Here is a 16472-nt window from a genome sequence, read left to right as displayed (position 1 = left end):
ACACAATCGTTTTTTTCTTGTCCACCTCAATCATATGTTTAAATTTTCGCCATAAGTTATAGGTGACGATCGGGCGTCAGGACCTTGCGGACACCAAGCTACGCAACCACCGCTGGAGTTACGTCGACGTGCTAACGTGCTAAGCTAACGGCTTAGCCCGACCGGGACGGTCGCGCATCTATTTTGGTGTCTGCCCGCCGGTGGACCTTTTCATTACTCCGGAGTAATATTTCATTTTTGTGCGTGTGTCTTTGTGCGCGCGCGTGTGTGTGTGTTACCCATCGGGTTTACTTCACAATGCCGAGCAAAAAGAAGAAATACAATGCGAGATTTCCACCGGTAAGTGTTTACCGAAGCCGGTGTCCTGTCCAGCTAACACGAGCTAATCTTACTCAATGCTAATTTGTAATTCTAAACTTCATTTGCTGTAGGTTGTACCTTGCCAGATTAACACAAAACATTTGTTAGTCGAAACGCGTTGAAAAGCACTCGCATACCTCCAAATTTGTGCCGTAACCTATCTCAAGTTCGCCACTATTTCGCATTGTTTTTAGCACGCCGAGCTGTTGTGAAAGCGTTCCGAAACATTTGTGCACGTCTTATATCTTAGCAAACGCTTAATTTTTTGGTGCTATCTTCTTTTTCAGGCAAGGATTAAGAAGATTATGCAGACGGATGAAGAAATAGGCAAAGTGGCTGCAGCAGTACCTGTTATTATTTGTATCCTTCGTGCTTAACATCTTTACTTTGCAGTGTTGAGGTTTGAAAAAAAAACGACAGTTTTCAAAGTTGGGGAAGGAGATCAAAATGACCAAAATTGATGGTCAGGAACTTCCGGACTAAAACAACCACATTTCATGCAATGACAGTGGTATATTGATTTACAAGTGCCTTATCTTATACTTATGCCTTACATTTGACAATAAAGTTGTACTTGATACTAATGGCTTTACCTTGGGGAACCCCATTCGATTGCATAAAAGAAAGTTCTGTGTCATCCTCTTCAAAGCCGTGCAGGTTCCTTTACCACGACATCAGCGAGAGCCCTGGAACTTTTCCTGGAGTCTTTGCTCACTAAGGCCTGTCACGTCACCCAGTCCAAGAATGCCAAGACTATGACAACGTCACACTTGTAAGTTTTGCCGTCTATGGCATTTGCATGTTCTCGCCTATTTGCAACTTTTTTTTCGTGCTCTATCATAAATACCCTGAGATGCCACAAGATGCTAGCAAAGCTTTGTTAACAAGGAAATGGGACAATAGTTTGTCCAAAGCCAGCCAGTTCGATACTCTCATTTATTGACAAGGACGTCGCTCAATTCACAAATACTAGAAGAAGTTGTTGGCAAGCTCAAAGGTGATGCTTCATCTTTGTGTATGTGTGTGTGGACAGAAAACAATGCATCGAGCTGGAGCAGCAGTTTGATTTCTTGAAAGATCTGGTGGCAACTGTGCCGGACATGCAGGGTGAGGGGGACGAGAACCACACTGAGGCGGTGGGGGAAAAGCTGCCACGCAGGTATTGATGTGTTAATATGTCCTCTACTCCAATGTCAGGTTTGCATGAGAGTTTTGTTTTTGTGTTGATGGTGTTGCTCTTCTTCCCCAGGGGTCGAAAACCAGGTTCCGGTCACAAAAACGGAGGGGCCGGCTCAAAAGGCAAAGACAAGAAGTTGTCCGGAACTGAGTCAGAACAAGAGGTGGGAAGCGATTTGCACCATGGGAGCCGTCTGGGTTCCATTATCACGTCAAACCATTTGTGTCCCTTTGTTGGATTTGGGGGCAAAAGGAGGACTCTGAAGACAGCGAGACAGATGGGGACGAAGAGGACGGCTCTCAGTCAAGCACAAATCTGCCGGCTGCATCCAGGTTCCACAGGTACAGGCTCAAAGGCATCCCCCAAAGAATGCCCGTCATCTTCTGCACTTCTTGAGGCTGTGTGCAAGCCAGCAAAACAGTCACAAGCCACACACAATAATCAGCAAAGCGTCATCACAATGCATCTAGCTTGTACACAATCATGAACTCCAGTAAGATAAACGACTGGGTTCACTAGTTAAAAAAAAAAAAAAAAGAAGCAAAACAAATGACACAAGGCTCATGAATAGTAGCTAACCTGAGTTAGCCACAGCCTACGACAGTCATTTGCTGACGCACACGTCACTCACCAATCCAGGTCTGCCTTTTGACACAGTGTGACCATTATTCGGGAAAAAAAAGGACTTAAGATTCAATGAAAATGTAAATGAAAATTAAAGAATCACTGCTAATGTAGTGCTTTGTGCATCTTGTTCCTGCCTCTGCATGTGTCACGCGTAGCGCTGGCGCACCCCCAAAGTATCCGCACGAGGGCAACGTGGTCACAGGGGACGGCGCGGCCATGGCGCAGCCTCGGGTCCCGGTGGCCTTCGCCCCGCACCCTTCCATGATGAGCACTGCGCCACCTCCGCCGGCTCCCATGCTCGAACAAAATGCGGACTACGATGACGAAGACTATGACTCTTAGCTCCCCTTTCCACCCCCGCCCCCTCGTCACACACACACATTTTTTTTTCCAGTTTAAGTTGCTATCACGGCGGTCGCTCGGAGCAGAGGAGCAAAAGACTCTTCATCGGGCAAGAGGCCACAGGAAAGAAGAATCTGGTTGTACATTGTGTTTTAATTTTGTGTTCTCTTTTAAACTTGGGATTTTATTTCATTGGAGACGTAAATCCAACCAAAATAGTTTTAAGGACTTCTGTTTTGATTTGTATACTTTTGTTGTTGTTGTTTTTTTTTTCGTTTGTTTTTTTTAAATGCCTACAGACAAAATAGGTGTGGTTTGTGTTGCTTTCAGGCATTTCTCCCCTCCTCTTTTGTTCTTTTTAATTCATGTTTTTATCACCCCCTTAAAAAAGACCACAATGCAGACAGCTTCCTGATTTTTTTTTTTTTTATGAACCCCACCTTTGTTTTTTAAATCCGTCATGCCAATTAGTTTCTGTTTCTGCCATAGTCATCTTCTGACTACTTTATTGTTAAGTTGCATCACCCCCTCCCCAGCTCCTTAAATTTGTTTTTTTTAAGAATACTTTTAATGCTTTCATTGAAAGTAGACACAGGTTCCCATCTTTGTCCATGCTCCATGTTTCCATGTAGGCAGAAGGAAGTTGCATTGTAAACTTTTTAACATTTTTATTTTGTACGGATTAAATAAAAAAAAAAAATCTCATATTTCAATTCAGTGCCCCTTTTTTTTTCCTCATGCATATGTCAGTGAGGTACAAATAACGTTCGCGATTACATTTACTGAACTGGAAAGTTAAATACAACTGTACGTAGGCTATTTTTTTTTTTTTTTTTTTTAAGGTGGGGTGGATCCACTTGAGCTAGTAACACACTTTGAGAATCTCTGCACTAGACCATTTTGTAGTGCTTTGGCATCTGCATGTTATTTTGCTGCCGTGGCGGACATACTTTGATTTGCCGTTTCAAAACGGACATGATGGAGTGAGGAAGCGGGGTGAGGGGAGGGGGGGCAAAGGTAGCAAGGCAACTCATTAAGGGGCCCCTGCCAGGAAACAGTTTTTCCACACGGCAGCCAGCAGGGCCAAGAGGTGCTTCTCTTTATTTTCCAAACATTTCCCTTTACAATGAAAGATGTTTTTTCTTGTTTTATGTATGTGTTTCAATCAAGAAATTGCAACTTAAAATTTGAAGATTAAAGGTAAATAACAAGTGAAGACCTACTTCTGAAACCCCTTGTATACGTAGTCAAATGTTAATTGTATTTTCTGCAGCAGCATGTTGATCGACTCGTGAGCAAGTCTGTCGCGGGTTCGAACCCCGGCCTTCCTCTGTGTGTGGGTTTTCTCTGGGTACTCTGGTTTCCTCCCACATTCCAAAAACATGCATGATAGATTAATTGACCACTCTAGAGTGTCCCCTAAGTGTGATTGTGAGTGTGACTATATTTTTTGTCTATGTGTGGCCTGCAATTGGCTGGCAAGCAGTTCGACGTGTACCCCGCGTACTGCCCCAAAGACACCTTGGATAGGCTCGAGCACATCCGCGACACTCGTGAGGATAAACGGTTCAGGATGTATTTTCTACCCAATAGTGGTACGTGTAGTGCCTTTAATTGTTCTACTGCTTGTCACGATACACCCCCAGGGTGGGAAAAACAGATAGATAAGATACCTTTGTCGCTGATAAGTAATCATTCCAGGACCAATGAAGTGAAATTTGATCATTTTAAAAACGACTGACTCCGTCAACAACTTGATACTTTTTTTTTTTTTTTTTTACCTTCCTGTATGCGTCGCTCAGATTCAATCGCGAAGCAGTTTTATTTTGTAAGGCACCGGCGGAAGCGCGAGTCGTTAAGCAAATTGAGCTTTATTGGTGTCCTGTCACCTGACTTCCGGTCGGGGAAGGGAAAAAGTTGTGACTCCCCCACCCTCTCTTCTAGCACGGACGTAGAAGTTGTTTCGAGGTCCACGGAGCGAGGAAACGGAATATAATAACACGATCTAGATGGGATTATCGCTCTTTTCAAACACGACAAACTTCCTTGGTGTCCGTCGGAGTGGCGCAGCGGACCAGGCGAGCCGCTCAACGCCGTTCAAGAACCAGCACCGTGAGGATGAGGAGGATGAGGTCGATGAGGTCCACCACTTTGGAAAGATAAGGGCCGGCATGTTGTTTGGGAAGAGTATCGTTGTGTCTCCTGTGGAATTTTCCTTCAACTTTTGACAATTTTTGCTTGACGTTTGCGGGGATGCGCAGTGGTCACCCCTGAAAGTTGTCGTAAAAACACTGGTCCGGCTCGGCTGAATGCTCCCTTTCCTGCTATTCTTCTCTCCACTCCTCTGCGCTTCCTGCTTGCGCTGGCCCACTCGACTTACTGGCTAAAAATATTTAAAAACAGACCTCGGAGTCCAGTCAGGAAGCCTGGGTGAACCTTTTGTCACCTTCTTGTCTTTTGTGTCTTTTCGAGTCCTTCAATAGCAGTGTTTAACTTGACTAAAAGGCTAAAAATACTGAAAAACAATTCTTAGAATCCATCCAGAAATCCTTGAAGAACCTTTGTCAGCTTCCTGGCTTTTCCTACTTGTTTCATTCTCCAAGAGCAGTTTACAAATTTAGCTCAGGGCTAAAAAAAAAAAAAAAAAAAAAAATCTGAAAAACAGACCTCAGAGTCCAGTCAGGAAGCCTTGGTGAATCTTTGTCAGCTCCTCGACTTTTCTTTGTCATTTTAGCCTTGACTGAGGACCTCAGAGAGTCCAGTCAGGAAGCCTTGAAAAACCATTGTGACCGTGCTTTTTTTTTTCTCGTCATTGTAGGAGCGTTACATTCTAAATTAATGGCTAAAAATACATAACAACAGAGCTCGAAGTCAGAAAATCTTGATGAACCTTTGTCACAGCTTCTTGTCTTTGCAAGCTTTCAAAAAATAGCAGCATTCAGCCGGTGTCAAGCGAAGGAGCTAATGCTCACTTTTTGAGGGTGTAAAATACAGGCTGGTAATTCCAGGACATTATATTGTGCTCTAACCATGTGTTGGGAAACCACACAGCGCATGACTTGACACCGCACGGCACCAAATTTTGCAGACGACCCGAATTCCTACCATCCTAACCTGGCCGCCAAAGATGCAACCCGTGTTTGTTTCCCGTCCAGTCAAATGATTTATTTACGAGTCGATCGTCGCTTTTGAACATTTCACTCATCCCTGATGAACCAACAAGACAGACGGGAAAGGGAGCGAGGCGCGATAAAGTACTCCTTTGTACTTTATTTTCAACCCCTCGGGGTGCAGAGTCCGATCCAGCCAAAACAAGCGTCGGCGGCTCGATGGAGCCGCTGAAGAACATATTCAGCCGAAGCCCGTTGTCCAACTGGAAGAACTTGGAGCAATCGCAAAAAGGCAACTTCACCAACCCCGTGTGGACGGCCTTGTTTGACTATGAGGCGTCCTGCAAGGACGAGCTGACCCTACGGAAGGGCGACCTGGTGGAGGTCCTCTCGCTGGACTCTGAGATCTCCGGCGATGAAGGTTGGTGGGCGGGGAAGGTCAACAACAAGGTGGGCATCTTCCCCTCCAACTATGGCTCCTTCAAGCCCAGCGGATACGGGAAGCTCCCGGGCAGCGCCGTGGTCAGCGAGCTGGGCCCCGCCATGGTGGGCGAGTTCGAACCCGCCGTGGTGAACTTCCGAGAGCTCAGCCTCCAGGAGGTGATCGGGGTGGGCGGCTTCGGGAAGGTGTACCGCGGTACGTGGCGAGGCGCGCTGGTGGCGGTGAAGGCAGCCCGCCAGGACCCGGACGAGGACATCAGCGTGACGGCGCAGAACGTCAGGCAGGAGGCGCGTCTCTTTGCCATGCTCACCCACCCCAACATCATCGCCTTGAAAGGCGTTTGTCTGCAGGAGCCCAACCTGTGCCTCATCATGGAGTACGCCTCGGGCGGGCCGCTCAGCCGGGCGCTCGCCGGCCGCCGCATCCCGCCTCACATTCTCGTCAACTGGGCCGTGCAGATCGCTCGCGGGATGCTCTACCTTCACAGCGAGGCCATCGTCCCCGTCATCCACCGAGACCTCAAGTCCAACAACAGTAAGTCTCCCCTTTATCGGTCAAACTTCAAAACAAATAATGAAGATATGTAACAAAAAAACGATGTGCTCGGAAAAGAAGTTGACATTCTAAAAAATCAGCATCAAGAATACATTGAGGGACATTCGGTCATCGCTGAATAAAATTAGCTGTTGACCAGTGCCGTTTTTCGGTGAAAATATATGACACAAAAGTTACCTACGAAGAATTATACCCAATTGTTTCAACAGAGAGGGTCTTAAAGATGAATCACATTTGTATCAAGTTAAATAGAACCAAATTGTCCCAAGGCAAAGATTGACAACTAGACCGAGCCCGTGTGCCGCACTTTGAGAATCAGTGTTGTCGCGGAATTTTCAATTGAAGATGACAACAGCTCCAAAAGTCCTCCTAATGTGTTGAGTGTTTTACGTCCCTTCCAATCTTAGTTTGGGTTGTTGTGCTTCATTCCTCAACGATTCGCTTAGAATCGGGAAAAGAGAGATAATGACGCCTCCTAAATATGTTTTTGATTATTATATTAATAGTTTCATTTCAAAATCGTCTCAGCAGAAATCATCTTCCCTTAAAAATAAAATGCACGCACTTGGATTTTTAGCAGTGCAAAACATCCACATGCAGCAAAGCCTCCCCGGAACTTCTGCTAACAACTCAGGCTAAAATTAGCTTCTCCACAACTTATGCTGTGTCACCTCAATATACTTCCTCAACACAGAATACAACTTTGCTGTCATCCAGGGCTTTGGCGCCATTTTGTGTCCGCGTTACGGAAAGAGTGAAAATAAATCGGTGAAATTTTCAGGGAATAACAGAGGATGGGTTTTAAAAAAAAACGGTGTTGGTAAATTTGAGAATGGTGTACTGCAAATCTGAGGGGTAGTAAGGTCCTTTCTTTGGCTTTTGATAAAGTTGTAGCCTAGCGCAATGTTCGGTTGGCCACGCTTTTTTGTTGTTGTTGTTCTTATCAAATTCCGTTCGCTATCTGTGAAGGTGTGGACTGATGGATTGAGGACATTCGAGCCTTGTCAATAGCTTCTTGGTGTTCACCAGTAGGTGCTACGCACCAAGACAAAACTTTTTTAAAAGGTCGACCACAAGGCTTGTGCTTTCGTGGACTCAAGTGTGTTTTGCTCCTGCAGATCGGTTGCAGGTCGGTGTCCCCATCCGGCTCTCGGGCTGCGTTTACGGCAGCCGTGTCTGACCACCGGGCTGCGAACCGCGACCTGTCCGTGGGATATTTAGTACCGGGCGGCACGGAGAAACTGAACAAAAACAAACAGTGGCAACAGACCCTCGGGGTTTTGCAAAGGATCTTTTCTATTGAAATGAGATGACCCAGAAGTTAAAAAAAAAAAAACACTTCGAAAAATGACCTCGATTCACCGTAGCACAGGTTAGCCCTGACTAACATTTACCATAGAATGTCACCCGTCATCCTTTCTGGCAGCTATATGTCAAGCGGCCGACATACTACGCGAAAAAGCGCTCAAGAGTTTCATGCTAGAGACTCCACAAACTTTTATTTCAGGAACACAAACAGACCGAACTGTACGTTGAAACAAACACAATCAAGAATCCAGTCTCATGACACCCGAGACGGGTCCGGCTTGTATTTAAAGTCTTTTGTTTTTTGTTGTTTCCTTGCCGGTCCATCGAAACATTGCTTTGTTGCTAAGGGCTGCTTGATGGGATCCGAGCGGGGGATCTGCAAAAGGTACGTCGGGGACTCCCCCTGGCACCAGCCGGCACCGCGATGCTAGCAACGACGCGTTGTTGCTCGAACCAAATAGCACACCTTCGCGGCAACGTTCAAGAATCCCCAACGGGGCAGGAATTCGATTGGAAATGAAGACCTTGCCATCGACGCGGCAGATGGATCACTCATAAAAGCGGCCGGGCCCGTTACACCGAGGCACCTGACTTTGACAACAAGCGCCCCTCTGTTCAGATCACTCCTGCCAGGCTTCATACACGCACTCTGTGACTCTATCGGTCACCAAATGAGCCCACGCCAACCCTGCTCTGCAGTCATTGTTGAAAGCCATCGCCGGCTTTGAAGTGACTCCGCTTTCCGTCGAGTTCCGGGGATGCGACTTTCTCTCCTCGCCCCTGAGTCAGGTACGGGTCGGCCTCCAGGGCTGGACAAGTCTCCAAAAGCAAAAGTTGCTACGTTGATGTGGCGTACAAAAAAACACAGTACATCTCTGTGCGCCCACCAGATCATATCGCATCCCCGTTTTTTTTTTTTTTTTGGTATGTTTTCTCCCCTATCGCAGGCCTGCCCCGACAAGTCTGAGCGGCGACCGGCCTCTTACGACACCGAGCAATATCCTGTTGTCGTGTCGCTGGCGGAGCCTCATTTCCTAAGACTGACCGTTTAGCGAGACGTGTTGACGAACCGAAATAAAACGAAAGTGAAGAAAATAGACACGAGCTGTGCAGAATGTCGCCGATGACGCCACCGGTTGCCTAAGAGAGGTTCTTCTTTTCCGCTGTTGCCGTTTTGTAGCCGCGAGCGGACCCGAATGCATCGCGGGGACCACCTGCCTGCACACAACAAAAGCTTACAGTTGTTCTCGCTCTGAGCGTGCTCGTGAAATGAACTATTGACTCGAGGCTTTTATGTAAGAGATCATCTGCCCAGGCGTCTTTTGTCTTTTGGGACTTTGAGTGAGTACGTTTTGGTGAGCACATGAAGCGCGCTGCCTGGAATTTGCCTATGCACATTTCACCTTTCACTGGAAAGACTCATCAGTCATTTTATGATATATCATACTATATTTAGATTTTTTTGGGGGGTGGGGGGAGAATCTTCTGAGGTGAACTTTGAGCACCTGTCTTCTTTCCAAAGAGAGCCCCATCTGGCTTCTGCTTCGGCATCTTCCGTCTCTCCCGAGTCCGTGTTTTGTTATCTGCTTTTTCAGAGCGGACGTCAGGGCAGCGTCGCAAACAGTCAAATCTTATTTTAAGCCCGACTTAAATCAAATTGCATGTTTGTTTCCACCGCCGGCCGCTCCACTTTCTAAATGACATGTTATTTGCCCGGTGTGGACAAAACAGAGAGTTGAGAAATCTACGAAATCTCGAAATTGACCTCGACTATTTCGAATATTTAGTGGGGCTTCTTGAACGATACAGAGCGAAACAGACTTGGCTTCTCTTTTTAGCTCCAAACATCCGGCGTTGGACCCAAGTGGCCGCTCCCAAACCTGCGCGAGGTGCACGTACGCCACCGCAGCGCATTTCTGAACCTGCGGAACACGTCTTGACTTCGACGGGCGCCAACAACCCGATGCTCTCTTTTCAAGAGAGTCCCCACACGCTGCATTGTCACATCGCTTCACGCCACCTTCTTTCAGCCTCAAAGTACTTGGAACTCGCTGACCTTTTTTTTTTCTCTCTCTCTCTCTTTGGGAAGAAGTCAGTCAGATTTTTGGGATCAACGGTTTTTTTTTGTTCTTGTTCCGCGATGGGACAGGCGTGAGCCGTGCCTCTACCAGCATGTTTTCATTCACCAGATGCACACTCCAAACATCCCCCTCATAAGAATGTGTGTGTGTGTGCGCGTGAGGCCTGCTGCCTTTGCAGTGTTTGCATGTGCGTGCGTTAATGTTTAAGCACGTCGAGCGGCGGGGCCGGGAGGCAGCTCGCGCCGCTGTTCTGCAGAGGCCATTTTACGCACGATCGGATGACTTTGGCGTGTTCCTTTTTTAGTGCGAGTTAAAATTCGCATTTGCTTCGTTGTGTGTTTTCGCGTCGTCGGCGTTGCGCTGTCGTTTGCTCCCACGGCTCGCGTCCAAAACAAGATGGACGAAATGTCACCCAGTTGGATGTTGCTCGGCTTCATCCTGCGCCATTCGGCTACGTCGCAATGGCTGCATTGTGCTGCATTGTGCACGCCCCGTGGAAGTTCGACGGCATTTTACCCTGGAAATTTACATGACGTAAAAGTGAAGGCTTGCAGTTCCATTTTTAAGGTTTTAGGAATAACAAGCCATGAAATGCATCGAATGGATTGAAGGAGAGCAAGTGCGACTGATAAGACAAAAAAAATGGTGTGATCTCCGTAACATTGCACACGTCCTTCTATATGTTCACAGTAAATAAATCCCTTTCCCCCCGCTAACTAACAAACTCTCGCAATACACATCAATAGTCATGCCTAAAGCTGCACATGATAAAATGAGCCGACAGCCATCGTTTATTGTAGGTGTAAAAAGCAGGATTACAGAGGACGACGTTCAGTCATTTTCAACCATAACTGAGCTTTGTTGAAATGCTTCCTCTTACGCCCTTCTTTCAAATGAGCACGTTTCTTACTTTAAATGTGCCGCCATTTAGTGGCTTACAATACAATTATACCCAATGAACATTTTTACATTGTATTTCCTTATTGTCTGTACAGTGTCCTTGGGTGGCATGAAAGGCGCTTTGAAATAAAATGTATTATTATTATGATGAGGTTATTAAAAATAGCAGGACTACGAACCTGGCACCGGCGATGGAAGGAAGTGGACTCCATTTCTAAAATAGAAAACCTCCCAAAATAGAATACATTTCATTTTGTTTCCCGCAGTATTGATGATGTGTTCTATTAGAAAATCGGCAAATCTATGGAAAGAAACACACCCCAATATTCACTCTTAATTTGAAAGGAACACTTTGCCCATCGCCATCTCTCTGACCTAACTTGCGTTGGCTATTTGATGTGCATTCCCGGTCACAAGACGGCTCCCAAGCGTAGGAGGAAGAGAATAGGAGCCTTTTCTTTGCAGGGCTCACAGCGGCCATCTCACCTTTTGACTTCTTCTTCCTAATGCTTAGTTCCACGGCGCTTCCTTTCCTGCCTGAGAGATAGCGCTGTCGCTTCCAAGACGTTTCAGGGCGGTCACAATTATAGGCCCGTAAACAACCGAGGAGCGGCTGGAGAGCGCCATGTTGTGCGCATGTGTCCTTTTGCCTCTTCAGATGTGGCACGAACACAAACACGATTGCTCAAAGGGGACTTTCCTGTTTTTCGCTTGGTCTTGTTGTTCGAACGCTTTGCAGTCTTGGATTTGAACGGCGGCGCGGGGAGAGAGAGTCGCCGCCTGGCGAAGTGCTGAGCGAAGGTCGCGTCTCGACGCACCGGCTTGTTAATAAGTGACCGTTTTTTAGGGCACCCCCGGCCGAGATACTTTGCACAGAGAATCATTGATGGGAGCCTTCCTCAGGAATTTGAGCAGCCTTCCTCATGGACAATGCTCTCCAGTTTACCTTATCCATGCAGCTGTATAACACGGGATTTTGTGTGTGCGTGTCTCGGTGGTCATTGTTGGCCCCGCGCTTAGGGCGGGGCGAGTGCCGATAACAGGTACCGGTATCGGGCTGATACCAAGCTTATTTCAAGGCATCGGGTATTTGTGAAGGATGCGGATAGCAGACACCAAATACCGAAAAAAAAAAAAAATGACATCGAGTAAGTTTACCTGTTTGGCACATCATGGAATCATCATGAGCTCGTGGTATCTGTATTTAGTATCGGTGAGTACTCGAGTGAATACTCGTACTGGTATAGGTCTGTAAAAAAAAAAAAAAAGGTGTTGTCGAACACCCCGACATTCGTCTGACTTCGGCGCCGGCAGTGTCACATGTCACTCATGACATGCGTGTGAATGGTCGTGCGTCTCTAACAAAGAAAAGTGCAAATGATTGTGTCAGTGACGTGAAATTGGCAGAATTTCTGCGGCACACTCGCGCTTGGGAATCGACATCACCTGCGAGCTTCCATCTTGTCCACTTGAGCGGCTTTGGCTCCGCCCCGCCGCTCGGCTTGGTCAGAGGTTGCCAGGCTGTCTGTCAGCCCGTGGCCTCGTCCCTCCGGGGGGGACAAAGCTCCAGTTCTTCCCGGGGAAAACCCCCGCCCCGGCGGAATGCTTCACTCGCCTACGGGGTGCGAGGCGAAGCGGGGAGGGGTCAGACGAGACGAGAGAGGGCCTTTAAAAGCAGACGGGATGGTCAGTATGTGAGGTGCAGAGTAAAGAGTACCCCGCGTCCTCTGGAATGACCTTGAGCCAAAACGATTTGACGTCATTTAATTAAGAGTGCGGGCGCGGGAGCCTTCTTTCAAGATCATTTGAATCCTCGGAATATCTCCGTGACCTACCGGCAGTGATGAAAATGACTTTCAAGATCATTTGAATCCTCGGAATATCTCCGTGATGAAAATGACATTTTTCTTATATTGACGATTGTTCAGGTTCTTTCCCTCCCCCGTCTGCTAGCAAGATACGCCTCACATGTTCAAGTACATTGGCGGCGGGCGAATCACTACGGATTCAGGAGCTGGCATAGTCACATGGGACACATGCAATGCATTCTCAGAAAGAAAGACGTTCAAGTGGAACGGATTGGAATCGGATAACGAACCACGACTCGGGCTCTCTTGACCGGACAGTATGATGTGAAGGAAATCAAATATTTTCTGAACATTTAATCTAGAAGTCATTCATTCCCCCCCTCCACCGTCCCCCATCCTTGACATTATTTTCCTCATGCGACTTTTAGTTGGCAGACTGCACTTTTTGTGACGCTAACGGGGGACCTCACATGTTCAAGTACATTGGCGGCGGGCGAATCACTACGGATTCAGGAGCTGGCATAGTCACATGGGACACATGCAATGCATTCTCAGAAAGAAAGACGTTCAAGTGGAACGGATTGGATGGACCCCCTGTTCGCGGTTCTCTGTGTATTGTCACGCTACTTCCGTAACTCGGAGGTGCCACACGATGGCGCCAAAGCCGCAGCAAGTCAGAACATAAAAAAAATCGGGGTCAAGGAAGTGGGGCTGAATGATGAGGAAAAACCCAGTGTCTCTCCCTCCACCGTCCCCCATCCTTGACATTATTTTCCTCCTGCTACATTTAGTTGGCAGACTGCACTTTTTGCGACGCTAACGGGGGCATGTCGAGGCTTCAGCCTCCCGAGAATATGGCGAATGACGCCTCTGGTGCGATGTGGTGCCGTGACTCCCAACCGCCTATTGGAAATAGATTTTACAAAGAGGCAACATATAGTCCCCTCCAAAAGTATTGCAACGGCAAAGTCTATTCCAATGTCTGTTTTTTGGTATACTAAAAGCATTTGGGTTTCAGATCAAAAGATGAATGTGAGGCAACAATTCTGCAGTCCGGCTTTTATGTCCTGGCATTTTACATCAGGGTGTGTTCAACGACTCAGGATAGAGCAGCATTTGTTTGAAGCCGCCCACTTTTCACAGGAGCAAAAGTATTGCAACACCAGACCTCCAGAGCAGATGCAAACTACTCCTCGGCGTCAAGAATTGGAAGGCCAGATTGGATTTTGTAAAGAAGTACAGAGATGAGCCACCTAAGTTTTTTTGGAAGTGCTCGATGAACCTGAAAATGATGCAAAGGACCAAAAAAAAAAAAATGGAGGAAGAAAGGCTCTGCTTCTGAGCCACTGTCACGTCGTGGAGTGCACTCGCCAAATGGCAATACGCTGGTAATGATATCAGAGTTCCCCGAAAGTATCCCATCATCTCGCTGATCTTACACTTGAATCACAAACTCGGTTGTGTCATGAAATCTCGAGAATCCGATCACCAGAGGCGGCCTTATATGGCCTGCCGAAACCCCCGACCGCGTCGATTCTGTTGAGTCAGTCCGAGAACTGACACACAGTCGCTTGTGTTGCGTGCGGCGACAAACAATAGCAAACATGCTCCCGTCGCCACGGCGATCTGTTGTTTGGTTCCGTCGTTGTTGCTTCGGCTCCTCTATCGGACCATCGAGCGTGCTGTCTGGGCAAGACGCGTCAGGTTGTCGTGGAGGAATCTGCCCACCTGGGGGGGGGCTGCTGTTCCTACTCTGGAGTCGTGTCGCTCGAAAGTGGGCGCCCGGCAAGGAAACCTGAGCGGGGCCTCCGCTTGACTTGACTTGAATTTTGCCGCAGTAACTCGGGAAAGGTTGAACGCTGACCCACGGATGCCCTCCGCCCTGACTCAGGAAGCAGAAGAAGAATGTGTGCTGAGGTTGCTAAATGTAATTTTGTTGCCCCGGTGGCGTGCCTGCGTTTGCAAGTCTGCATCGCTCCCACCCCTTAACACACACATACACGCGCGCGCGTGCGCGCACACACCCAGAGCGGACAACAAAACCTCTTGTGATGCATTCCTTTGTGACGTCAAAAGCTGGGCCTCTGTGCGAAGCGCCAGTAGCGCCGGATGTCAGCCAGTGAGCCAGAGAATCACTTGCAACCATGACACAAAAATAGGGCCGACTTGTGGAATTGGACACCCTTTTCGCGGTTCTCTGCGTATTGTCACGCTACTTCCGTAACTCAGAGGTGCCACACGATGGCGCCAAAGCCGCAGCAAGTCGGAACATAAAAAAATCAGGGTCAAGGAAGTGGGGCCGAATGATTAGGAAAAAGCCAGTGTCTCTAATTCAGTCAGCGTAAACTTCCAAGAAACACCCCGACTTGCGGTCGATGTCAGCCAGTGAGCCAGAGAATCACTTGCAACCGTGACACAAAAAATAGGGCCGACTTGTGGAATTGGACACCCTGTTCGCGGTTCTCTGTGTATTGTCACGCTACTTCCGTAACTCGGAGGTGCCACACGATGGCGCCAAAGCCGCAGCAAGTCAGAACATAAAAAAAATCGGGGTCAAGGAAGTGGGGCTGAATGATGAGGAAAAACCCAGTGTCTCTCATTCAGTCAGCGTAAACTTCCAAGAAACACCCCGACTTGCGGTCGTTGAAGCCTTCGCTACAACGGCTTTGCCAAATTCTACCAAATAAGCGTCACGAGTCCGATTCCAACAGCCATGCAAACCAATTTGTGGCTTTATCTCTTCATCCTTGACCGTCACTTTTTTGGTGTTATTCTCGAGTTGTGCAAGGCATGGCTGTGTGTGTCGTTGATGTCTTGTTTCTCTGATGCAGTCCTGCTGGCTCAGCCCATCGAGAACGAATGCATGGAGGCTCTGACGCTCAAGATTACCGACTTTGGCCTGGCCAGGGAGTGGCACAAGACCACCAAGATGAGCACGGCCGGCACCTACGCCTGGATGGCCCCCGAGGTGATCAAGTCCTCCACCTTCTCCAAGGGCAGCGACGTTTGGAGGTGCGTTATTTTTTATTTTATTTTATTTTTGGTCTTTATGCACCCGAGCACATTTGTGATTAGTGGGGCCGATTTGAGGAGCAACTCGGTGATTGATGATGATGATGGCAGCACGTCTTTTCAGAGAGCAGCGCCGTGCTTTGTTGTGGGGGCATGTGGACTGCACAGAGCCATTGTCTCTCGCATTGACCCAGAAAGAAGCACCACACCGGCCCTTTGTCTCCAAATGGATGCATCGTGTGTTTGTGCGTGCGTGTGGAATTAGTGCAAGCATGCATATCATGTGTTCCGTTAGGACAGGGGTGTGCAAAGTCTGACCTGGGAGGGGTTGCCGTGCCTCTGACAACCACAATCACGACCACCCGCACTAAGAACAATAATACACTAGTTTTAGCTTTTGTAGATATGCAGACGCAAAGAAAGTGAGAGCCTCCAAACCGGGCGCCGCGTGGCTGCAAGCCACTGAAAAGATGATCCCGCTCCACAAAGGAACCAGACCGAGTTGGACCGTATGTTGAAACTCGTCTAGTAGGATTTGTTGCGCTAACGTCCTCCCGTGACTGTCCATGTCCTTAGTCAGGAGCAAAAGGAGAGCGCAAACAGGCAGCTCCCAAATTAAAGAGTCATCGTTGCTCCACTGTTTCTTCTCACATAGCGGACGAGCGCAAAAAGGGCGAGCCCCCGAGTTGCCTCTCTGCGTGCTGGCGTGCTGCGCAAGTTGAACTTAGAGCACAAAACAAGAAGGGGGAG

General features: G+C 47.9%; 2 protein-coding genes across 3 annotated transcripts in view; both read left to right on the top strand.

Moving 5' to 3' along the window:
• Positions 1–87: 87 nt before the first annotated feature.
• On the top strand, positions 88–3219 carry drap1 (DR1-associated protein 1 (negative cofactor 2 alpha)). The gene is made up of 7 exons (XM_019858390.1): positions 88–339; positions 648–720; positions 1039–1132; positions 1394–1519; positions 1610–1700; positions 1790–1878; positions 2320–3219. The coding sequence occupies exons 1-7, from the start codon at positions 298–300 to the stop codon at positions 2504–2506; spliced, it is 702 nt and encodes a 233-aa protein (XP_019713949.1). The 5' UTR covers positions 88–297; the 3' UTR covers positions 2507–3219.
• Positions 3220–4353: 1134 nt separating this feature from the next.
• The window catches only part of LOC109508417 (mitogen-activated protein kinase kinase kinase 11), a 20846-nt gene continuing 8727 nt past the window's right edge, over positions 4354–16472 (top strand). Inside the window, exons 1-2 of one of the 2 annotated variants that reach the window (XM_019858376.1) lie at positions 4354–6592; positions 15542–15722. In XM_019858376.1, coding sequence (XP_019713935.1) covers positions 5836–6592; positions 15542–15722 — 938 coding nt within the window. In that variant the 5' untranslated portion in view covers positions 4354–5835. The remainder of the gene's footprint in view (positions 6593–15541; positions 15723–16472) is intronic. The other variant, XM_019858375.1, reaches the window with a different exon arrangement.

Source organism: Hippocampus comes, unplaced genomic scaffold (genome assembly GCF_001891065.2).
Source record: "Hippocampus comes isolate QL1 unplaced genomic scaffold, H_comes_QL1_v1.1 scaffold48, whole genome shotgun sequence".
NCBI lineage: Eukaryota > Metazoa > Chordata > Actinopteri > Syngnathiformes > Syngnathidae > Hippocampus > Hippocampus comes.
Note: the sequence above shows the minus strand (reverse complement) of the source record. Positions and strands in the feature narration are given on the sequence as shown.